We start from the raw sequence: 24,429 nt of genomic DNA on the forward strand, positions 1-24,429 counted from the left end.
AAAAAAAAATGCAGTTATGGCATAGTGCTATGATTATTGCTATTCACTGCTTATCTTCTTTCAACAAATGAGATTAAAACTTCAGTGGCAGATAGGAAAATGTGTTGGGATGGTTGCTTTTAAAAAATGATTAACTCCACACATGGAGGAGCTGGCAAGCATTGCATTGGAAATCAAAGCCCTGCTATCTCAGCCATGTAGTAGTCATTACAGCACTGCAAGGGAGCTGGAAGCATGAGGTGAACACACTGTGAAGACTGTTGGGGCTCCAGAGAATTTGCATTAAGTGGGTCTTAAGTGGCAGAAATGGTTCAGCCCTGACACAAGTATGGGGACTCCAGGACCTGAATATTAGGATATTCTCATAAAAGGAAGCAGCTCCACCAGCCATCCTTCTTTCTGCCTACCACAGACAGAAGCAAAGAAACTTACAGAAGAATGATGTATGGATTGTGCTGTATGAACACAACTAAGTTGATCACAACCATTCAAGCTGTATATCAATCTTGTGACAGAGACCGTAATAGAAAAGCAGAGGGAACAAAGATGCAGTAGAGGATAAGGAAATATCCTCTCTGGAAGGCTGGCGGTGCTGCTGGCCTGATGCATGTGTCAGCTGCAAGAACAGATCCCAAAATGGGAAGGGAAATAGAATGTGCAGAAGGAGGTTTTGGGAACTGCTAGCCTTCTTTTCCAGCTCTTGTACAGTCTCCTGTACAGCCTTTGCTGTTTAGGGAAGAATGGAAGCCCCTGGCTGCCAGCAGCAGCTGGCTCAAGTGAAAGGATTTTAAGAGATTAGCAGAATGTGTTTTTCACAAAATGCAGCAAACTAATTAAAAGAAATCGAGGCAGGCTGTCACCTGGCCCTGTCTCAGGTGCATAGCTTTCTGTAAGTGCTGGTTAAAGGGCTTGCCATGCAGAAGAAGTGCTAGACCTGAGGAGGCCTGGTGGGCCTCGCCTGAGGCCTCCCACACCCAGCACCTCTGAATTCAGCTCTGGGCCCTCAGCCCCAGCTTGGGCTGCATTCTGCTGGAGAGGTGCTGGGCTTCAGACCTATATCTCTGGTGAAGCCTGATTTGGGCCTCAGCCCTGAAGAGGGTTTGCCTTTCTGGCCTGGCCTGCCCCAGCACCGTGAAATTGGGCCCTTTTGGCCTAGGCCCTTGATTGGGTCTGGCCAGGAGCAGTGGAGCAGGCCCCAAAGGCCCCTACTATGCCATAGACTGGAACCAGGAGCTTCCCTGAGCTGTACTACTAGACATAAATTAGTGGGTAAGTAGATGCATTTAAGCTCTTTTCGTATTTCTTAGCAAGCTGGATCAAAATTTCAGATTTGTTTGGTAGTCGCTTGAGCTTGTAGAGCTCTTAACTCCCTTTCCCACCTAGCTTGGGTTAAAAACCTTGAGTTGTAAATTGTTGTGTATTCTGTACTTCAAAAATGTTGGGATTTTTTTTTTTCTGCCTCTTTTCTGTGCAGTGGGGAGTGGTGGTTTGTAGGACATTGCAGAGTGCTTCATGTGAAATTTCTCTGTTCCTTTTAATAAGAAACTTTCTTTTATGCCCCACGCAGAAACCAATGTCCTAAAATAATGAGAAAAGGCTTAAATTTAACACTAGTCAGAGCTATGTAGGAAGAAGAAAAACTGGCAAGAGGTAGATATGCAAATTGCCTAATTCTGTTAGTAAACACATCAGTTATGTGTTCCTGAATAAATGAAGGCAGATATTTTTCCTTTTCACAACTGACCCTTTTTTCAGTAGGTATCTCCTCCTGAACCAATTTTCAGCCCTCTCCATGCCAATGAAGTCTGAAATCTCTACTAGATCTGATTTTTATTTTATTTTTTTTCTGGTTGGAAGATTCTTGGATGTCTACTTTTTCATCTTATTTATATTATCTTAAGCAGACGACATAGATTAAAATCATGAGTGTTTAGCCTGACTTGGAATCATTGTCCCAGATCCTCCAAAGTCTTTAGGCGCTTGAATATGCGATTATTGCTCAGATCCTCAATATTAATTTGTTTCTGTTAGCCATTTTGCTTAAAATTAGAATAGTATAGAGGCAGTGCTTAGTATCAGATATGGTGATGATATTATATTGCTCTGTGTGTTCCCAACCCTCATCCTCTAGGATAGTCTGGAGGCCAAAATAAACATCAGTTTTCCTCCCCTAGAAGTACCACTGGGGCTACTTCTTCATTTTTCTGACAGAAACTAGGCGTAGTTCTTTTTAGGGTGCCTCAGGGTACATTTTTCACAAAGAATACATGTGGCAGTAAAAATCTGGTTATTCCTGTATGCTTACAGCCATGATGTCAAAGAGCAAAACAAGTCAAATTAGGATCTCTTCTTTCAGAGGCCACGGAGTCTTCTCTACCAGTGAGAATCAGTGAAATTCATACTGGGCTGTGTGTATTGGGCCACAGAAGTCACCTGAGTTCCAATGCTTTTCAGCAGCGTAGGTGCAGCCTTGATTTTTTTTTTTTTTTTTTCCAGCCCTACAGGCACTGTGAACATAAGAGTAAAAGGATGGATTTCTAAAAGATGCCTGACTATTCTTACTTTAAGTGGGAAAATATTAGAATCATAGAAACCTTAGAGTTGGAAGGGTCTTCTGAAGGCGATCTAGTCCAGCTCCCGTGGAAACCATCCTTGCATCGGAATTAAACAGGGAGGTGTGTTTAGGGGGCTGTTACTTTACTTTCTCGTTATGTGGTGTAACTCATACAAAAATCTGTATGAAAAATAGGGCACAGGAAGAAAGAAACAGCAGGTTTATTTGAAGCAAGTCTCTGCTCTTGTGAAAGAAAATGGGGTTAATACAGAACTGAAATGACAGAAGCAGCGCAGTGCCCTGGTTGCTAGCAAAAAAAAAAAAAAAAAGAGAATTTGGAGCAGACAGTTATCTGAGGCACATAATAAGATGGAGACTTCTAGTACTGAATTTGCTGTCTCCCTAAGCCTTGAAATGATTGTGCTAGCTCAGAACAAAGCTCCATCTACCTCTTGAGCTGAAGGTGATGCTACTTGCTCCTTCAGAAAAGGGTTTACATTTTGCTTCAAAGCAACGGCAGATGAAAGCCGTGCTTAATTAGTTTTACTATGGGAATGAAAGCTTTATCTTTTGAAAACAAAGATCACTTTTTTCAGTTGTTTTGCAAAGCTTATTTGGATATTATTCAGGCAGTAGTCTGATACTGATGTCTGGAAATAAAATAACCCCTGGTCCTTGCTGTCTCACCTTCCCCAAGTCATCTTCATTCAGATTATATTCTTTGAAACCTTCCCTAAATGGATCTTCCTCAAATAGTGCCACATATCAAAAGTGACGCTGAAGAAATTAAAGAAGGTGATGCTTTCACTCACAGCATTCAGTGTCTTGTTCAAATCTTGCAGATCAGTACTGTTTACATAGTGCCATGATGTTTGTGCTCATTTTAGTCATGTATCAGCTTCATTTTGAGTGTTAGTCACACACATTAAACTAAGTCACGACATCTTTCAGTAGGCCCTAGTTCCCTGTTTTATTTAATAGGATCTTACAAGCAGTTCTGTGTTTGTCAGACATGCCAAGATGAAGTGATAAGCAGTATCAAGGATTATCCTAAATAGTCGTTTACATTGTGCAGGTAAATTCTGCTGTTTAATAACTACTTCAGTAAATTTTCAAGACACCAATGACAGTGTTTCAAAGCTGTGGGCAAAGACCCAGCCTCTTGTGTTTTGTTGTGAGGTAAGCAGTTACTGGTGTAGGAGGTTACCTTTAAACAGGGAGGTTTTCTTTCCTCTTCCTTATTCACCTTCCCCAATTTCTCAGACCATTGTCAATGTATTGTACAAGCAGCATGCAGTAAATACCCCCACAACTCTGCAAGGGCTCAAGGCTTCTTTGTGGCACTTCTTTCAACCCACCCAAATCACAAACACCAGCTGCGTATTAATCAAGGGACACTTCCTTGATCCAGCAGTGGGTAGGCTCCGTGTTGTGGCAGACTTTTGTGCAAGATTGTCTGGTCTTAGCACAGCCCAACAGAAAGTGTTTTCCTCTGAAGTTATAGCAGGTCTCAGCAGCTGGCAGCGTGCACTTTCAATGCGTTTTGAGCTCTGTTTAAGGTTTAAGATAAAGCCTTATCACTCCTGGTAGGGTGTAGTTTAAGACTAGTAACTTTATACTGATATTTCATCTTCATACATAATCAAAAACGTGAGTTACATATGTGTAATGGAATCTAAGAAGATGTGGCACAATGGCTATACCATTTGCAATTGAGATATTCTTATCAGAAAACTGAAAGCAAACTTGCTTTTGCTACTAAGTGAATTGAGATGATATAGCACTGTGTGGAGAAGTAATGAATAGTTACCTGACCACAAGTGCTGGCACCACACAACACAAACACGGTTTAATTTAGCTCATCAGTTTGTTCTCAGATGTACAGCAAGAGGAATGGAAATAGTCTCAGGAGAGTTACGCAGAGGTACATCACCACATCTGAAATGGAAATAACCACAGTGCTGACACTGAGGAGAACACAGGGACTTTCTGAGTGGTTTCCTCTGGGAAAAAACAAACAAACAAACTGTCTTCTATTGTGGGAGCAGGTGCAGGTGGTCAGGAGGGTGCTGATTTTTGCAAGCATAGCATGTATGTTCTTGTTCATTGCTGGTGAAAATGCATAACTGATGGCCATGATTATGTTTTGTAGCTGAGAATTTGCTCTATCAACTAGCATTGTCGTGCTCTTTGTATATGTTGTAGTTTCCATGGAAGTAAATAGGAGGTATTACTTTTGGAGCAACCTACATAGAATGGGTGTGCTATTTTCCTTGTGTATTAGGGTTATTGGTAAGACTTCATTAGGTGCAATCCCTTCCTGAACATACCTTGCCACGAGGTTCCCAGTGCAACAGGTGTGATAGCAGGGCAAAAAGAAGCCTTCTATTCTGAAGTATCAAAAAATGTCCCAGTATTGGCTCCAGAATGATGGCGCAGAGTGAACTCAGCCAGCAAAAAATCAGGGGAAGAGCTGCTTCTTAGATTCAATAACTCTGAAATTATCCTGTCACCACCTAACCATGTAAAAGTCAGTCCCCCTCCTGTTTGTAAGCTCCCTTCAAGCACTGGAAGGTTGCAATGAGATCTCCTCAGAGATCTCCAGCACAGTCAACCTTTCCTCATAGGAGAGGTAATCCAGCCCTCTGAATCATATATTGGATTTCTTACGTTCTCATTAGCTTCTTCCGCAATTCAAAATGAAAGGCCACCGAACTGCAGAGTTCAGCCGACAGAATAAGGAAATAGAAATGTTGTAGTTTTTCTGTAGAAGATCTTTTATCCATAGGATGTTTCTTATGCCCTGTCACCATAAGAGAGTATATGGATAAAGAAAACGTAAAATTATCCATTTGGAGATGTCAAAGGGTGTTATTGAGTTGTATAAAAAATAATTGGAATGTGCATCCGTATGCATTATTTAAATGTGGGTACAGGGCTACAAAACTAGCAAAAAAGCTACAAGGACAAATTTTGTGTCTCCATTACAAGTTGGCATGAAAAATTCTTACAGCAATGTGGAATATGTAACAAAGGCTTTCGTTGCCCAGGGAGGTTGTGGATGCCCCGTCCTTGGAGGTGTTCAAGACCAGGTTGGACGGGGCCCTGGGCAACCTGATCTAGTAAAGGTGTATGTTTGGTGGCCCTGCCAGGCAGGGGGGTTGGAACTACATGATTCTTGAGGTCTCTTCCAACCCGGGTCATTCCGTGATTCTGTGATTCTGTGACTGAATGGTCTCATGCAGGTGATTACAGAAAAAGGAGTCAAACTGAGATTTGATCAAGTTGTCTTAGTTTGTACAGATTTAGGCTTGTAGCTGCTTAAAACGTTACTGTTCCTGAACTTATCTCTGAAAAGAAAGCAAACCTTAGCAAATGATTAAGTTTATGTGATGCATACTTCCTGCTGTGTGCATGGCTCTGTTTCTTGCTCTGCCTGTCCGGTGGCTACCCTAAAATGTACGATCCCTTTCATCAATGAGTTTTTGTACACATCTTTGAGGGGGAAAAAAATTCTAATACAGTGGCATCAAGAATATTTTGCAATGTTCTTTTGAAAAAAAGTATGAAATTCTGCTGTTATCAGTTGATTGCTGATCCCGTTCAGGACTGATCCTGTTCACAGAACTATCATCAGTTACTCTTCTAGCAGACAGTGTACCTGTAATAAAGAAGAGTCAGGAGCAGCAGTAAAAATGACCTAACCAACAATGGGGCCATTAGTCTGATTCAACAGCGTGCAAAAGGAAGTAAGGTGAGCCAAAAGGAAAAAGGAACACACGTTTTCTAGAGGTAGATCACGCTGTACTGATCTGGTATTTTTGATAAGAGAATTTGTCTAGTTAAAAGAAATTCTGCGGCTTTAATTTGCCTGGACTTCCAGAGGGCCTTTCGTATATAGTCACTCTGAAATTCTTGCAGCTGAGGGTGCTGCACTTTTGATGAACAAAGAGTAAAGACGGGTGATGTCTTCAGAGCAACAACGTGCAGTGGATGTTTGGTGTGATTGAAGTGTGAAATGGAGAGAAGAGGCACAGAGCAGATGGGATGGGGAAGACTATTGAATTTATACTTACAGCAGGTTAAGATTGATTTTATCAAGACCTGAGAAGAGGGAGTGGTGATAGCTGATGTATGAAGGGTGAGTATCTTAATTATGAGCAGGTATTTTTGAGCAGTTATGTAGTTTGGACTTTGAAGTACTGTGGGAGCTTCTCTTCATATACTATTTCAGTTTTCTTATATTCTTTAATGAATCTATTTGCTTTTTCTTGTCTTTCGAGTGTAGGTTACTTTCCTTCTTCTGCCCTGTCAAGAGAAGGGGGAAAAAATGCCCCAAATCCAAACATCAGTAGGTTTTTTTGCATACCGCTGGAGTTTGATCATAGCCCAGAACAAACTATTTGGTATTCATTATTTAAGTAATCAAACACAAATAGCTTTGAATTAAGGAAAAGGTGGATGGTGAAACAACCACCGTTCAGGGATTAATAGAGATGATGTGGAGAACAGGTGAAGTCGATAATGCAGCTATCTGTTTCCAGAGATCTTTGCAGCCTTCCAGCAACCCTATCATTTCAACTGTTTGCCACAGCACTCAAACCTATCAGTAGCACATACAGGAATTATTGTAATTTCATTATTTGACATAGAAAATCTTATCCCTGGATCAGGTGCTGAAGATCACCCTATGTTTGACTGTGACCAAGCTTTTTCCCTACTGAGTGTTTGCTTGAGACACACCTGCACTTACAAATATTTGATTTGAAGTATATAGCACTTGTTTTTATTGGTTTATTTGGGATAAATAATAAACCAGTTAGTGTGTAACTGATACTATGCTTTGAACTACAGCATGAGTATGTATGGTGATGTTTATCCACATACGAAGGTAAAGGGCATTGCATACAGATGTTCCTACTTCTAAAGTTGCGCAGTGTTTTCCGTTGTAACAGTTTCAGTTGTTTGGAATTTTCCCACCCAGATTTTACTGTTGAGATTGAAAGTATGTAAGTTTGATTTTTGCTTAATGCATTTTGCAATTAAAAATAGAATTTCTATGATATTTCCAAAGCATATTTGAAGATCCACCACAAAGATGGTAAAGGGCCTGGAACGTCTCCCTAGTGAAGAAAGGCTAACTGAACTGGGTATGTTTAGCCTTGAGAAAAGAAGGCTGAGAGGGGACCTGATCCAGGTCTATAAATATCTGAGGTGTGGGGGGCAAAGTTGCGAGGCCAGACTCTTTCCAGCAGTGTGTGGAGACAGGACAAGGGGAAACAGTCAGAAACTGGAGCATAGGAAGGTCTGCATGAATGTGTGCAAGAACTTCTTTACAGTAAGGGTGATGGAGCACTGGAACAGGCTGCCCAGGGGGGTTGTGGAGTCTCCTTCTCTGGAGATATTCAAGACCCGCCTGGACGCCTACCTATGTGACATGGTGTAGGGAGCCTGCTTTGGCAGGGGGGTTGGACTCAATGATCTCTGGAGGTCCCTTCCAACCCCTATGATTCTGTGATATACCTGAGCTCTGTTTCCAGTGAGTGCATTTCACGGTCATCCAAGCCTTTATTTACTTGTTTCCATTCCTGTCTTTGTCTCACTTCGCGGACCAAAGGTTGATGATAGAAACTTGATCGTATAGCTGGATAAACGTTTATCATGGCTCTAGGGCTGGTGACTGAGTTTGGGCAAATTCAGGCTGGGAAAAATTCACGTATCTTCTTTATTAGAGAAGGATACAAGAGTGGCGGTGAGTTGACACAGAAGAGTTGAAGACAGGCTCTATAATGTAAAACAAACAAACAAAACCAAACCAACAATATTTTAATCAATATTGTCTGCTTTTCTGGAAATAACCTATTGATTACCAGTTAGACATCAAGTAAAAAACATGCAACAGAGAAACGTAATGGGAAGTGATTTGCAGTGAACTTGTGCTGTGGCACTTTTTCCTTTCTGTTTAAACAGACAGGAGTCAACGAGTGCTGTTCTCACAAGAAAAATCAAATATCAATTATTAAGACAGTTTTGTACTGTTTACTCAATCGTTAAGTTAGCAATTATTAACAATCACAGTGTTTTTTAATAGAAATTGTGTTGGTTCAGTGCTAAAGGAACAGAAGACATGAGGGTTATGCTGTGGGTGTGCTTCTTGGGGTGTTGTCCTTTTTGGATAGACGAGTACCAGTGATACAGGTTAGTCAGGGTCTCACCACACAGTGTCTGGTTTTCAAACTTAGGAACTAAGTTTCACTGTTGACAGTCTCAGTTCTGAAGTAAAAGATGGGTATAAAAGGAATGAAAAGATGAGTCCCAGCAAAGCCTCTGGAACTGCAGGGAGTTGCTGTGTCCCGTGTCAGACTTTCATTAGCTCAGTGAGAGACGTTGCATTAGTGTCAGCAGATGTTGGGACAGGCTCAGAAAGGCCAGGTTACTGCATCCCTCACAACACAAGCAGTCAGTCCGCAGAGTGCTGTCGGTAGGACTGGCCCATTATCTATTCACGTCTTTGTTAGGGCTGAAGGGGCTGTGCTGAACATGTAGCATTCAAGGGTTACACCTTCTTTTTATACATGCTACACTACTGAGTAAAAGGAAAGCAAACGAGCCAGAGCTGAAAAAGCTGTATCCAAACACGCAGCTTCAGAGGCAGAAAATATAGAGGTATTTGTCTTATTTTTTTTTTTTTCCTGTATTTGTAGAATATGACTTTATTCCCCTTCTGGGTGTTTAACAAGAGAATCAGAGCATCTGTGTTCTGTATCTGTGTCTTAAGAGATACTCAGTTCTTACTTTAGGATTGGTGATGTCAAAGGCAGTTGACTTTTCAGTAGGTCTCTTCAGATGCAGAAATCATTTTGCAATGGCTAATGACGTGTTGTTATAGAGTGTCTTAATTGCAATGGAACTGCAAATAAACAACATTTTAGCTAGATACGCGTTTGCTAATTCCTTAGAATTATTGTATGTAATTATGAGCGTAAAGGAAATTTAAGGATCAGACAAAATGCTGGATGTTTTGTAGGCAGTAGATTTCAAGAAGTACTAAGAAGCGTTGGTGTTGTTCACAGACATTATTTAATAATAGAGATTAATAATAATTAAGGCGTATTTAATGCCTGCAATTTCCCCTTTTGTATTTCTTGTTTGTTCTGTTAGAGTAAGCCCAGCTGTAAGTAAACCTTGGGCAATCCTCATAAAGCACAAGGATTTTTTTTCCCTCTCGATCTTCTGGTATTCTCAGCTATCAGCAAGATGCCATAAACCCATTTTAATTCATGAAGATGTACAGAGAATCCAAAAAGGCAGACAAATTTCTTCCGCTGTCATTTCACTGTTGGAAGTATTTCCAAAATACTCTGACTTTTTACATTATTATGTACCAAAGCCTGCAGCTGTTCTGAAAGTCTTCCAATAGCATAACTTCTAATCTTTGGAGCAATTTCTCCTGTATGATGAATTGTACCATAATGTTTTGGTAGTAAGCTTCCTTCATTTCATTCCTTCCTAGTGTTTGAAAGGGAGATGTCAATGCCTATTGAGAATACAAACTAAATACTAGCTTGTTTTTCTATTTGTCTTATAGTCTTCTTTATACTTTTCTTATTCAGTTCTACCTTTTGAAATATACCAGTCGTTCTGAAGCACAGAAAACTGATGCGAAGTATCACACTTTTTCTCAGGCTTCACATACGCTAGGAACGCTTACTAGCTAGAAATTCTTGTCAACTGTATTGGCAGATTCCCTGAGGAAATACGGACATGTAAAAGAGAGGCCTGTCTTATACATCTAAGTATTCCTCTGTTCTGAAGGTATAGTAGTGAATACCTCGATCAGTAACATTTAACTATGACCATGCAAAGAGCTTCTGCCATTTCCCTCCTTTTCCTGCTCTGTTTGTACAGACGTTTGCCATCTGTTGCATGTAGTCACAGTTGTACAACCTGTATTCTGGCAGTACAGCATGAATCCATGTCTGATTTCTGAACTAAGTATATAAAGCCACCATAAAAGCTCTGTTTTCTTTGTATTACCACATTTTGGCTGAACTAGGATCTGTGGGGGAAAAAAACATCAGTGAAGTGTTAATTTCAAAAGTGATGATTATACTTAGATAGGAGAAAAAACACATTTTATTTATTTAGTCTATTGACTGGTTGGTCTTTCCAGAGGGTATTAATGCAGGACTTCGTGTAGATAGTTTTACAAGGTAACATTCACTCTCTACTACTATCTGAGGGGAGGTTGTGGTGAGTTGGGAGTCGGCCTCTTCTCCCATGTAACTAGTTGGGAATGGCCTCAAGTTGCACCTAGGGAGATTCAGGTTGGATGTTAGGAAGTACCTCTTTTCCAAGAGAGCAGTCAGGCACTGGAATGGGCTGCCCGAGGCAGTGGTGGAGTCACCATCCCTGGAAGTGTTCAGGGAACATTCAGATGTGGCACTGAGGGACACAGTTTAGTGAGAAATATTGGTAATAGGTGGACGGTTGGACTGGATGATCTTCAAGGTCTTTCCCAACCCTGGTGACTCTTTAATCAGTGGTCCTAAAGCTAAGCTAGTCACTGCTATTGCTTATTTTCTTTTTGGAGGAATAGAAGTTGTAGGAAAGCTGTTGCTTATGTTATTTATTATTTAGTTTTAAATATTGTAGCTATTAATAAGAATGGTTAAAGTTAACGCCTCTCATCGTTCTAACCATCTGAAGCAAAATGTGCCCCTGGAAAATGGTGCTCTAAAAGTCACTGCGTGTGGAAGAATGCTAACTAACAGCCTGCCATGTGATGTCATGATACGGAATACTGATAAAACAGGACAACTTCCTTATGAGAGTACTAATATTGTGAAACAGTTTCAGTGTCTCAGGATATCTATCTAATCTGAAAATATCAGTGACCTCATTTGTTCGATAAGAAGCAAAACTTTCTCCTAATGATAACTGTTTTTTCCTGTGCTAGAACTTGGATTTTGGGACTTTTAATTGTATTTATATCAAACTTATATTTTCTTACACCTTATCTTCACTAGAAGAGGGACTCAGAGGTGCAGCTCCCCATTTACTTGGGGAGATCAGACACTGATAGCCCATGTTGAGTCTAGATGGGTGTGGTTAGTTGAAAAGTCTATGCTCAGGTGAAATACATTGGCCTGACCAAAACTTTCATTCAGAAAAGTTTAAATTTTCCTGGAAAAGAATCGTAAGGTGAGGAATTTTGTGTAAAAATTTATGTTCTGTGACTCTAGTAGTGTTATATGTATGTTATGTATTAGGTGAGCATGAGCTTCACGCTGGGTTATGTTACACTGATCTTAAAAGCTGTGGCTCACAGAACCGAAGCATCTTGTATTTTCAGGATTCAGTAGAAATTTGAAAGGTCGGAAAGTGATGTCAAATGGATTTTAATCTTTCTAATATTTTCTGAAATGACAACAAAGTAACTTTTTGCAAGCATAAAACTGCTTCAGGAGACCGTATTTTTCTGTATAAAATCACTTGAAACTGTTGACATAAGCAAATTGCAAAAGCGATAGTAACACTGAGATTTTGCTGGCAATGGTGGCACAGATCCTGGGAACTCCTGTTGTCAATCAGTACAACACGCACCCCTCAGACTTTCTTTCTGATGGACATCGATACGGTGTTCTTTGGCCAAGCACATCTATACACAGACCATTAGAGGATGGGCAGGAGATTAATCTTTCCTACCCAGTGAGGATGATTAATTAAGATCACATGAACATGGATTTTGATTTATATGAAGAAACACATGAATGATGCCAGAGATGATGAGGCAGCGATTTGATTCTGCAGCCCTCTAACAAAGTACGTCTCCACATTTTCTCCCCACATCTCACTTCCCTTAGTATTGCACCCTTCCGTGTCTCATCATAATAAGTGTCTTCTGAGGCAAAGGAGCTGTGTGTCCTCAGACTCCATTAGGAGGCTCCAGGAAAAGAGCTGAAGGGATATATTATATATTGTAGGAAAAATAATTAGGTGGCATTGTGCTATCTGGGCAGTAGCGCTGCTGTTTCTCTCAGTCACTATATCAAAACAATTTGGCTTGGTATGATCTAGCATGAAAACTTTGATAAATGTATCTTTTCTAGAGAGGTTAGATAGGACTTCTAAAGTACACAACTACTACTGTGAACCACAGGCTTGCAAAAATGCTTATTGGAAAAGAGCTTAAGAGGGCTCTTGCATTTTGAATCTCTAGGAGAGGATCAGTTGTACCTAGGAATTAATTATTTCATTATTGTCATTTGTAATGGATTTTCTTGATACGTAATGTAAACTTTCATGCTGTTGTTTTTTAAGCCTTTTGCTTATATCCACTACAGATGAAAACAGTTTAATCCTTGCCTCTTTGCATTTAGCTGATGAGTATTATCACGTGTTCACTTGGCTTTCTGTTCTTCAGACTTAGGAACCTCAATTCCCAAAATTCCCAATTCTGTCTTTTTCTTGTTGTTGTTTGTTTGGGGGGAACCTTTTTTTCTAGACCTTTGCCCGATTTTCTTTGCTCTTCCCTGTGCTCTCTCCATTGGTGTGCCTTCTACAAGAACTGTTTTGTGGCTTTTTTTCTTTTCCATTACAGATTTGTCATATAGCTATCCCTTATATCTGTTGCTATTAGCAGTTAAATTTGTGCTTTATCCTTTCTGACCTTTTTCATTATCTTATGCTGTTCTTTCTTTCTTATCCTTAGCAGTCTGATCTGGCTTCCACTTTCTGTACATTTCTTTCTTGTGTTTCAGGTCATTGAAGACCATGTTGCTCAGCCAAGTTGGTCTCTGACCATACTTCCTATCCTCTTACTGTGTGGAATTGTTTGTCCTTGTACCCTAAACATCAATTCTTTAAGCAACTGCCAACTCCACTGAATTCCTTCTGCCTTAGCTATGTTTCCTATGAGAAATTACCTGCCGTGTGCCAGGGTTTATTACAATCTACTTGCACGGAGTCATTGGTTTGAATTGCTGTTCCTCTTTTTCCTTATCTAAAAGTAACACGCATCATCACACCACAGTTGTTCTCAACCAGATCACCTTTACCCTCATGTTCCCAACTATCCTCCCTCTCAGTTGCTTAGCAGGCAGCCTCTAGGCAAGCTGCTTTTGAAGCGCTTGGCAGGCTCTGAAAGCTGCTGTAGACCATACAAGGGGGGTGGTTAAATGCAGTTTGTTACACACAGAGACAAACACAGCACACTGCTTTGTAATATACAAATTGAGATGATCACCTACTGAAGGAAACAGTCACATCTTTTAGCTGTGTATTCAGTCAAAAAAGAGGATAAATACATATGCAGAGTGTTTCAGGTCCTTCCCCTGGAACCCTGTGTGGATACAGAAACACCTTGCCTGGCCTGAAGTTCAGGTAAGAAGAATATTTAAACTTTTCTCCCTTTTCTTTGCAGACCCAGGGGTAACGTAAACCAATGTGTTTCTTTGACCTCCTTTCTCTTTCTCTGAGTCTTGTTCTATTTTTTCATTCCTCCAAGCGGTGGTAATTTCCACTGAGGTTATCAGATCGGTTCGCAATATTGGATTGTTGGTTTGTTGTCATGTTACTTTTTAATCACTTTTTAATTTATACATATAGAAATTACCATGGAATCTTAGTAAACAAATTGGGACATTGTTTAGCTTTTGAAATCATACCATGATGAAGTGCACCTACAGAGGGGTTTTAACTGCCCATTTTTCATTCTGTTATCTCTGCCAAGAACAGGGAAGTTGACTACACAGCTAAAATTGGATGCTGCAGGGATTCTGGTGTCTGAGAGAAAGGCTTTCATTCATTTTCTGGCTTTGCTAAGGATAACGCGCATCTTGACTCTTCTCATTTCAATACCATTTACAGTTGCATAGGATTTTTGTCAAATTTCAAGTGTTCAAACAATTTTCCATGCTGGAAATCTGCCTCTGGGTATTATTTTTTTAAAAGCCTTTCAGCAAAAATAGCTTACAGCCTTTTTATAAAGGGTGTTTTGGAAATTGATCTTTTCTGTCACATCAAGTGGTTCTGGTAACCTTTCCTCTGAGAATTTCAGGTACGTTGCTGATGTTGGAAAAAGCATTTAAAAATGAGGTTAAGGAGATTCCTCTTGTATATTCTCAGTGAAACCTCTGCTGGGTTGAGGTGGCACAGAGAAGTAAACCGAGAAGTAAGCCACCCAATTTAAATAGCAGGGCAAGCATGAGCGAGATGTTTTTGGAAAGTGCTGAGGATAACTGGCAGAACAGATTCATAGAATGAAATCAGTGGAAAGAAACTGCCTTGAAAGGCAGTGAGAAAATTGGTGTGGGAGGGAATGGAAAAGAAAATATGTCATTTTAGTTTGGGAGATACTAAATTTGTTAGGAAAGCTAAAGAACAGCATGGGATGTGCTGAGTACAGAGCTCAGAAGTGAGAAGCGGTGAGGCTGTGTAGGAGGCTTGGAAGAGGAAGGAGAGACAAATCTGAATTGCTGGGCTCAGAAATGTTGTGTTTGAGGGGTGTGTAAAATCGACTAAGGAAATTAAGGGAGGAGTTTGGCAGTTAGAGCAAGCAAAGTACTTGCTCATGCATGGGGAAAGCTGAACATACAGACATCAGGGTGAGACCTGATGGGCATCTGAGAAGCTGGAAACCAGGATTTGCAAACTGACAGGAAATGATATGAGGAAGCCTTTTGGATATGAGGTAAGGATTTGCTGAGACTGGGTTAAAAGCTCTAGGACTGGAGATTGGGGCTCCAAGGGGGGCCCACCTGAGCTGGGACTAAGGGACAATTTGTGCCTGCACAAATACTTGTCCAGCAGGAGGGAAAGGCAGTGCTGGAGAGCTACTGGGGAGTGGAGTGCAAGCAGGGGGTACCAGAATTGGAAGAATCTGAGCAGGTCATGTGGATGAAGAGGGTGAAGGAAGCAGGTGGAAGCTGTGCTAGGGACCACTCTCCATCAGTGACAGGAATGACATCCAGCATGCTTGAATCTCACCTTCTTGGTCATATGGGTCTCATCATTGCTAGCCCCAGGTTTGATCAGAAGATTACCTGCTGCACTACTGGTTATTCTGTCATTATTCTATCTATCTATTATACCACAGAACTGATCAAGGTTGATAAATTATTCATCACTGACAGTGATTTTTGTGCATGGTGTTATTATGCTGCATTAAGACATTTTTTCAATAGTTTTCCAGAGTTTTTGTTATTGTTGTGGTTGCTGTTTAAAGAAACGTTATGCTCAGTTTGGTATTCAGTTCATAGGTGATGTGCTCTTGGGATGCTCCAGGGCTGTGCAGTAGGTTTCCCCCTGTCTACAGCGAAAGGGAAAAAGGGGGACGTTTTGCTGTGAATCAGGAAAGAATTTTTATGATGAGTTTGAATTATTTGCTAGAATATTCTCATGTGGTTTGAGGCATCCAGGTTTTCAGACTCTGAGTGGTCGTTTGTTCTCCATTTTCTGGGTACACAAGCAGGCTCTGGAGCCATATTTGCAGGCATTATTAGCATATCTGTAGCTGAATCGGCAAGAGTACTTTGAACTTAGAGTGTACTATAATGTTAGATACTCTGAAATGTCAGGTCTTTAGTTTCAAGATTGTGATGCCTAAAACCAGAAGATATTTTAATCTCGTACTGTCTGTGATTTCCTTTAATCCTACAGTTGCCCAACTTCTTGATACTTCAAGTGCCATAGTGTATGATGTAAACACCAGCCTTTCTGCTGAATGGCTTATCCTGAAATACAGAAGAGAGCAAAAAGGAAAGGAAAAGTAGGCCTGGATTTGTGTAGAAGGAAGGACAAATGAATACACACAGTTCTGTCGAGTCAGGCTGTTTCATGGGAAGTTGTTATTTCTTTAAAAGAGTGGGCACACCAATCATCCAAGGTCAACAGCCATTACCAGGTATCCAAGCAGAAGATGTAAATCTTGTTCTCACATGGTCTGCCAGGCCCTGAGAGTACAAACAAGTTCCTGACTAACCTTGCACACCCCCAGCATTCTCTCTACTGTGCCCAGGGCCAGATTTGCAACCTCTGGGCCATCAGCTGATCACTATCAGCCCCAGCCCCATCAAGGCCACAGAAGGGCTGGGCTCCAGCTCCCCACAGACCTGCTTGCCATAGGCCTGGCCCAACCAGCCCCACCCTTAGCACCTTGTCACCATGGCCCTCCCTGATGATCGTACGGGCTGAACCTGGCCACCAACTCCAGGTCTTTGGTGTTCAGAAGCAGTGGGGATGGGTTCAGGCTGGTGGTGCCCTGCCATGCTGGCTGTGTTGTTATTGCACCTGGCTCCCAGATGCCCATCCCTATGGGAAAATCTGTCCTTCATTGTTCCTTGACAGTATCTTCTTTAACATTTGTTCTTCACAGAATTACTCATTGTGTCTTTTCTGCCCCCTTTCTCAGCCTCCTTTCCCCATAGCATCTTTTGAGCAGGCTGCATAGTGTTTGTTTCCCATGGCCCCAGTTCTTCCACACATCCTCACGGCGCAGCTCCCTGACTCTGGGATTTTTTCTGTTGGACTCTGCTGCTTTTTTCTGTGTCCTCTTTTATTCTTCCTTGCTTTGTTTCTTTTCATCCCCAAACTGGCTTTTCTTTTTACTTGCTCTTTTGTGTGATGGTTGGTAACAGTTTTAGCATACTGGCAGCCTGAGTGGTGTTGGCATCCCAGAAAAGGAGGATTTTAAGGAGTGAATTTAAGTAAAAACTACACTCAATTTGTAAATGCTTCAGAAACTTCTTCTAGAGAAGGAAGGCAACAGGGGAAACAGCAGAAACTGTTTATTGGCAGCAATTAATGGTGGAAGGGGCTAGTGGTATGACTGAGTAGAAGGTAAAGTTGTGCTTTTAATTCTGCATGAGAAATGACAAGAAAAGTCTTGGAAGACAAGACAGGGAGATGAAATGGAAAAGGAGAAGCTAGTAGGCATAAAATGGTGATGTAATGAAAATAACAAGCAGCTTAATGATGGCACTGAGGAACGTTGCATTGCAGTTGCTGAGGTCAGAAAGAAACCTGGTACAGTAATAAGAGTCTGATATGACAACAGCAGAGAAGAGACTTAGTTATGTGCATGTGCAACGTTCTTTGCCAGAGGGTGGTGGGCATGGAACAGGCTACCCAGGACAGTGGTCACGGCCCAAAGCTGCTGGATGTCAAGAAACATTTGAAGAATGTTCTTAGAAATATGACTTGAATTTTGTCTGACCCCACATGGAGACAGATCAGATTATCCTTCATGCAGTGAGCCCTTGGCTGTTTGCAGTCTGCTGAGATTTTCTAATCCACTAATGATTCTCCATGGAAAAGGGAAGCCTACCTGCAGAGACTCGTGTTACTCGGCTCTCCCTTCCTTGTGTCCATCCATAACATCAGTTGGAATGGGGAGGCTGTAGTGATCAAAGGGCATACTCAGAACTGTGTCCAGCAAAACTTGCTTTTTCCTGTTCATTTTTTGTGCATCATGCTCTCCTCACCTGCTGTATACCTGTGCACATACAGGTAAGCACGTATTTGCATTTGTCGTTTCAAAGGGATTAGCGGGGTGTAAGTAGAAAAAGCAACATAGCTGCTGAGAATGTTATCTGTTTGCAGAGATTTTCCCTGCCTTCCAGTGACTGGCCCTACTGATACCTTTCTTCACTTGTGGCTTCAAATTTGTCACGAACACACGTAAGTACTGTTGCCTTTTCATTCTTTTAATCTGAAAAGTCCCACTTATCGTCCGGTGCAGAAGATCACCCATGTGCTCAGCTGTGGCCAAGGTCTGCCTTTGCCAAAAAGTTAGCTTGAGACACACCTATGCAAGTTTATCACCTGGAGACTTTATATCCTTATCAGCCCACCTGGTTAGTTTACTTGGAGCAAATAGTATGCCAGTGTAACTATTATTAATCTGTTTCTGAACTGTACATATATTTGTGTATATATGGACACATAGATGTGCATATTGTTTAAAAATACATAGGTTGCTCTGAAAGTAATGCCTTCTACTTATTTCCGTGGAAACTGTAACAAATACGAAGAACCACAGTAATACTATTTGATAGAGCAAATTCTCAGCTACAAAATGCTGTTTTTCAATGTAGTCACCACTGTTAGCTATGCATTTTCACCAGCAGTGAACAAGAGCCTGCAGGTCGCACTTAAAAAATCTGCATGGCCATCTGGAACACAGCTTGTCTTTCACATCACTGTCACCAGTGCTGAAATGTACCATTCACTGCCTCACTGTACTCACATCCACTGATTGGTCACTGTACATGTCCAGCAAACGTCAATGGATGTCAGTGGGTGCAGGTTTTTTTCCACATGGAAGAAATCTATTCCACATCTTCATATGCAATTGTATATGAGACATCATTTTGTCAGACTGCCCCTCTGCTGCCATCTGTCACTCAGCAACAAAATGCAATGGAATGCTGGTGGCAAGGTTCAACCTCTACTGCCATACCACCAACATCCACTTCTGGCACTGTGGGCTGGAATAATAAAACAGGAGGCATTACTTCTAAAGCAACTCTCATACATTTGTGTATATGCACATGTTGGATATTAGGAAAAGATTCTTCTCTGAAAGAAATTAATGAAAGGCAGTGGAACAGGTTGCCCAGGGAGGTGATTGAGTCGCCATCCCTGGAGGTGTTCAAGAAACCAGCTAAGGGACGTGGTTTAGTGGGGACAGGTGCCCAGTTGGACTAGATGATCTAAGAGGTCTTTTCTGACCTCTTAGTGATCTCACTTAGTGACCTGAGTGATTCTATGATTCTAACTCAATAGATCACATGGTGAAGGGAGAATTGATACAGATTTGAGAAAATGTTAAAAGTTGAAGATAAAATTCTGTGTTTTCTTGTAGTCTAACAATGGTCTTTTGCAGCCAAGAAAATACCAAAATATTAGCTAAATGCATGCATTTGCATAAATACTCTAACAGTTTAAGGTAGACACTAGTAAATAGTTAATATATGTGACTGTGTATTTGTTCATGTTGCTCAACTAAACTATAAGAAATTATGTCATTTTTGCTGTTTCCGTTGCACAAAATCTAACCTGTATTATGTTTCCTTGTTGACAAAAGGGCGGATTTCCAGTTTAGAGGTACCTTCGTCTTCCTTCCTGTGAAAATACTATGAATCCGAAGACATTAATTTTCCTTCTCCCAAATTTTATTTTTGGGATATTTCTTTTTGGGCTTTTCTTTAGCAGACAAAAAAATCTATTGGGTGAGTAATAAATTACCAGCGTAACAGTTTCTAGAAGCAAGTCTACCCTTCCCAAATGTGTTAGAAAGTAATTGTGAAGCCCAAGTAAGAAAAGCTGCTGTCACTCTGATAGTGGTCTTAGTAATGTATGAGAAGATACCTACAGAAAAGATGTTTGGTATTAGAAGTGTTTAAACTCCCATCCTCCTTAGGGTAATATAGCTAGCACGTTGACAGTTTTCATTTTAATTAACTTTTCACTAAGCCGGGTAGTTTCTTGCATTCTTGCTGTAGTGGAGTCAGATGACAACAAAGAAAAGTTTGATATTAACATCCTTTTTTGTTTATGTATGCAGGGAGATAGACATAGATAATTCTTAGATAATTAAGCAAAGAAAAGGATTTGTGTATTTCAGACTAGCAGTTTAAACTTCTTCCTTTGTTGCAGGTTTTTTTCCTGACCACACTGAAGATTGGCTAACAGTTCAACGTGATCGCAGAAACACCCTGGCTTCCGTCTGCCAGAAGAACAACCTCATTAAATTAGAAAGTAAATTGGATTCTCATGTTGCAAGCCAGATTTTTGTGGAGCACAAACATAAATTTACCTACTGTGAGGTGCCCAAGGTAGGCTGCTCCAACTGGAAGAGAACTATTTTTATTCTCCAAGAAGGCTTGAATGTGGAAGCCTCTGAAATTCAGCATGACCACATTCATCGTACCTCGCTGATCAAAAGGCTGAGTGCTTACCCTCCTGGCGAACAAGAGGAATTCCTAAACAGTTACACCAATGTGATGTTCACCAGACACCCATTGGAACGGCTGGTATCAGCTTACAGAGACAAGCTGCTGCATTTTGAGCCATATTACAGTGCCACTGTTGCTAATCGGATTAAGGCAATGTTCAGGAAAAGCAAAAATTCCACTGAAAAAGTGAGTTTCCAGGAGTTTGTCAGCTTCATTACAGCAGTACCACCAAATTCTCTTGACATTCACTGGAAACCCATGTTTCTGCTCTGTGATCCTTGCAACATTCACTATGATATTCTGGGCAAGTATGAAACTCTAGGGTTAGATTCCGAGCAAGTTCTAAAGGCAATTGGTGCACCAGGGAGCCTGCGGTACCCCAGCTTGAAGAGATACAGCTCAGAGAAACGAACTAATGGAGACATCACCTTGGAGTACCTCAGACAATTGAGCTCAGAACAAATTGAGAAGATTAAAAAATTATATCAAATGGATTTTCTCTTGTTCAACTATACTTTGAAATATGAGGACTATTTTCTCTGAAACGTTAATGCAGCTTAAATGGTGAAAAATTCATCTCATACAAAATGAGCTGAACTCGTTCTTACAGGTGCTTGATAGGTATATGACTGCTGAAGAGATTTTAGTGGTGTTTAGAGACATGGTTTTATTCGTTCTAAGCACTCTTATAACAAATCCCTGCCCTGATTTGCAGTACAGTGTTTCACCTATATGATTTTTTTTTCTTTCTGATGATCATATAGATATGTTTGCTTCACGAAGACTACTTGTAAAACATAGATTTTTAGTCTGTTGGTAGGAGAAAAGGGTGAAAAATGTTGTTTTTCACAATTAGTGTTTTACAGATTTTTTTAATTAAAATGATTTTTATATATTTTTTTAAGAAAAAGATAAATCAATAGATCGAATATTTTAGTGTTAAACCACTCTATCTATAAAAAGCCTCAAATGTGCATCCTGTAGGAAAGAAGCAAATAACTTTAGATATCTGGAGCTGTGTTACAGAGAACTTAATACCTGACTATATTCCCTTCTGGTAGTGCTCTTAACATACAAGCCTCTTCCATCAAGCAGCATAGTCAGCAGCAGTCCAGCTAGGGCTTCCCTAATGTGTCTTCAGAGTCTTCTGATTCTTTTTACTGCCTTTGTGGACAGGATGATCTGATCTAAGAGGAAAGTCTAAAAAATATCTTCCTTTGAGAAGAAACCAGAGGTACTTTCTAGACTGTTCAATGGAGGCAGTGCAGGATCTGAACTCATAGTGGAAATGTGGCTCTGACCAATTCTTCAAAAGAACTTAGCAACTAGTCAACACAAGTAACACTGTTCAGGCTTTTCACAGCTGTGCCTGCTGGAGACCCTGAGCCTCGGAGACTTACCTGAGTGTGATACTTAGGTGAAGGTAATATATTTCCTGTTGCTTTCTTACCTCACAGAAAGATGAATGCAAATTAACTGCAAAGTTATGGTGAGGGAAACAATGAAACGTGTGAGAAGCCATTTAAAACATAATCCGTCTCTTCCACTCTTAGGTAGCTTTGGTTTTAGATCAGGGAGATTTGTTAAGTATTTTTGCCCTGTTGTTTGGAAACCTAGTCTCACTGAAAATGATTTACTATCATGTCAATTGTAACAATTTTCAGAAACTTTCCATTAATGCAGCCTTTAGGGGATGTTGATTTCAGGAGCAAACTTAAAATCTCTTAAATCTCACTGTCAAATGGAGTTATTTCCTACCAGCTGTATCTTCAAAGAAAGACTGCCAGGCTATTCCTCAATCCAATGGCTCACAGCTTATTACACAGAAAAGGACAAGATAATTTAATTGCACTGGATCCTACTAGCTGTTCTATGTGTCTAGCAGTTCTTGAATGGATGACCATTTCATAAAATGGACAGCTTTGATACAGAAAGGATCCAAAGCAAGAAACCTAAGCAAACTCAGCAAGACAACCTTAAAAAATAAAAATCTTTTTATTCTCTTCAGAGTGATTCATGGCTCTGGATCACCATATTTGGTATCCATACAGTCCTACTATCCTCCAACATTCTCGCCTCTCTGGAAAGCCTGTGCTTTGCATGTTTGTTTGTTTGGTTTAAATTTAATTTATTACAATTATTACTTTATTTGTGCTGAGGCAGAGGAAGCTGGAAAAGATTCCCACTGAAGTTAAGTCTGTGCAAAAGGATGTGGCCTTTTTCTTTCCTGGATCAGATTTAGTGCCATCTCCTACCAAGTACTACTCGTATCTTTTGCCAGATTGTGAGGAGAAAAAAGAGGGAAATTAAGATTTGCTTGATAACTTCCTTCAGCATGATAATTCCTTCCAGAGCCATAAGCTTCAGAACAGGTACTTCAGTTTTTCTGCCACCACCAGCCAGCCTAGGAAATGTCTGAAGAAATGATATTGATGAAGGTGTTTGTCAGTACTTCAGTGTTAACACTCCCCACCAGTTTCTTGCTGTTATGCATGGGTGGCTTTCTATTCTTATTTCCTCTTTCATGTTTGTCACAGTGGTGACAGAAAATGGATGGGTAATTCATTTGTCACCAAATACTAGTCAGTAACTGGGGGCTATTGATGCAGAAAAACCTGTATAGCTATTCATGACGGACTTTGATTTAGCATTTACCTATATTCAAACTGTATTCAAACTGTATGGCAGTAAATTTCCAGGAACTACTGGCTGCTGTAATTATGTCTAGCTGGTGTGGATCTCAACAACAGCAATTGTGGGGGATTCAAGCATGCACATACAACTTCAGATGTTCTAGGAGGAAGCAGTGTACAAGAACAGTTGTGTATTATCAACACTAACAAAAGGAGGATGATAGTTAACTGCTGGAAAACAGAAAAAAAAAAAAAAAAAAAGCCATTACCTTATAACCTGGCTGTTATAGCATTCTCCTGTTCACTACATTTCTGTCTCTCAGCTTGCAAATAATCCACAACATCTCTCTCCCAAGAGCTGCTGCTCAGTGAGGCAGGAACACACAAGCTCCACAGTATTTCAGAGTTATTGAAAACAATGGTGACTTGTTTTATGCTGTCAGTGATGACTGCCACTTGGTTTATTCTTCAGATGACCCATAGGGCCCATTTCACTAAATAGCCTTTCCAGTTCTCCAGTTAAAGGACTTACTGTTATTTCATTCTTGGTACTGCAATATAATGAGGCTCCAGACATAATCCTGCAATCAGCCTGCAAGAACTTCAAGACACCTGTACACTTAATGGTGAAAAGGAGAAGACGATGATGACTTTGGAATGAAGAAAACTCACGATGACCTGGTAGAGAAATTTCTTGCACTCTCCTCCCTCTAAGTGTGCTATCCAGAATAGAGGCTCCAAGCTGAACTGGCTCCCACCCACCTTTGCAGGAGAAGAAGGTCTGGGGAACTCCTTTCATTTCAGCTCTAACTCTGGGTGTTGTTTTCCTGGGAAGAAGCTGGGTGTGTGCAGATGGGAACAGGGATAGAGGCAGCATGGAGGGGAGAGGGGCTCAGATCTCAGAGAAGATTAGAAGGGGTTGAAGGTTGCTATAATTCATCTTCTGATTTGTCATTATATTTGTTCATGATATAACTGTTGCTATGCTTTATATCTAATTACTGTAATAAACGGTAGTGAGTTGACACGTTCATCTATTTGTTCATCCTTCTCAACAACATCTGTTTTTAAAGAAAGACCACAATGCTTGGGGCTGTTCCATCAAATTAACATAGCTACAAACCATTTGTCAACAATAAATAAAAAGCCATTTGACTGCTTCAGTAGATTAATATAAGGTTGTCTCACAGGATTTTGAGAAGAGTTCAAAGAATTAGGAAGTACTGATAGACATTCCAGTTTGGATAAAATATGAAGCTAAGGTGGGAAAGGAAGAGAAGCA

At 40.6% G+C, this 24,429-nt stretch overlaps 1 protein-coding gene across 4 annotated transcripts; it reads left to right on the plus strand.

Annotated features, from left to right (window-relative positions):
• Positions 1-213: 213 nt before the first annotated feature.
• LOC107314731 (carbohydrate sulfotransferase 9-like) lies at positions 214-24,180 on the plus strand. Of its 4 annotated transcripts, none has more exons than XM_015864262.2 (4): positions 214-1,269; positions 18,158-18,235; positions 19,644-19,788; positions 20,216-24,180. In XM_015864262.2, exons 3-4 carry the CDS (start codon positions 19,695-19,697, stop codon positions 21,055-21,057), a joined length of 936 nt encoding a protein of 311 aa, XP_015719748.1. In that variant the 5' UTR covers positions 214-1,269; positions 18,158-18,235; positions 19,644-19,694; the 3' UTR covers positions 21,058-24,180. The 4 variants fall into 4 exon arrangements, with proteins under 4 accessions (XP_015719748.1, XP_015719747.1, XP_015719745.1 ...); XM_015864261.2 differs by lacking the exon at positions 214-1,269 and adding an exon at positions 13,141-13,939; XM_015864259.2 differs by lacking the exon at positions 214-1,269 and adding an exon at positions 13,973-15,248.
• The last annotated feature ends 249 nt before the right edge of the window (positions 24,181-24,429 follow it).

The sequence above is a fragment of the Coturnix japonica genome, chromosome 5 (assembly GCF_001577835.2).
Source record: "Coturnix japonica isolate 7356 chromosome 5, Coturnix japonica 2.1, whole genome shotgun sequence".
NCBI classification, from domain to species: domain Eukaryota; kingdom Metazoa; phylum Chordata; class Aves; order Galliformes; family Phasianidae; genus Coturnix; species Coturnix japonica.

Coding starts and splice junctions, on each gene's coding strand:
- LOC107314731 (XM_015864262.2), top strand. CDS start 19,695: ATGAATCCGAAGACATTAATTTTCCTTCTCCCAAATTTTATTTTTGGG. Junction 19,789..20,215: donor CAGACAAAAAAATCTATTGG/GTGAGTAATAAA, acceptor CCTTTGTTGCAG/GTTTTTTTCCTGACCACACT.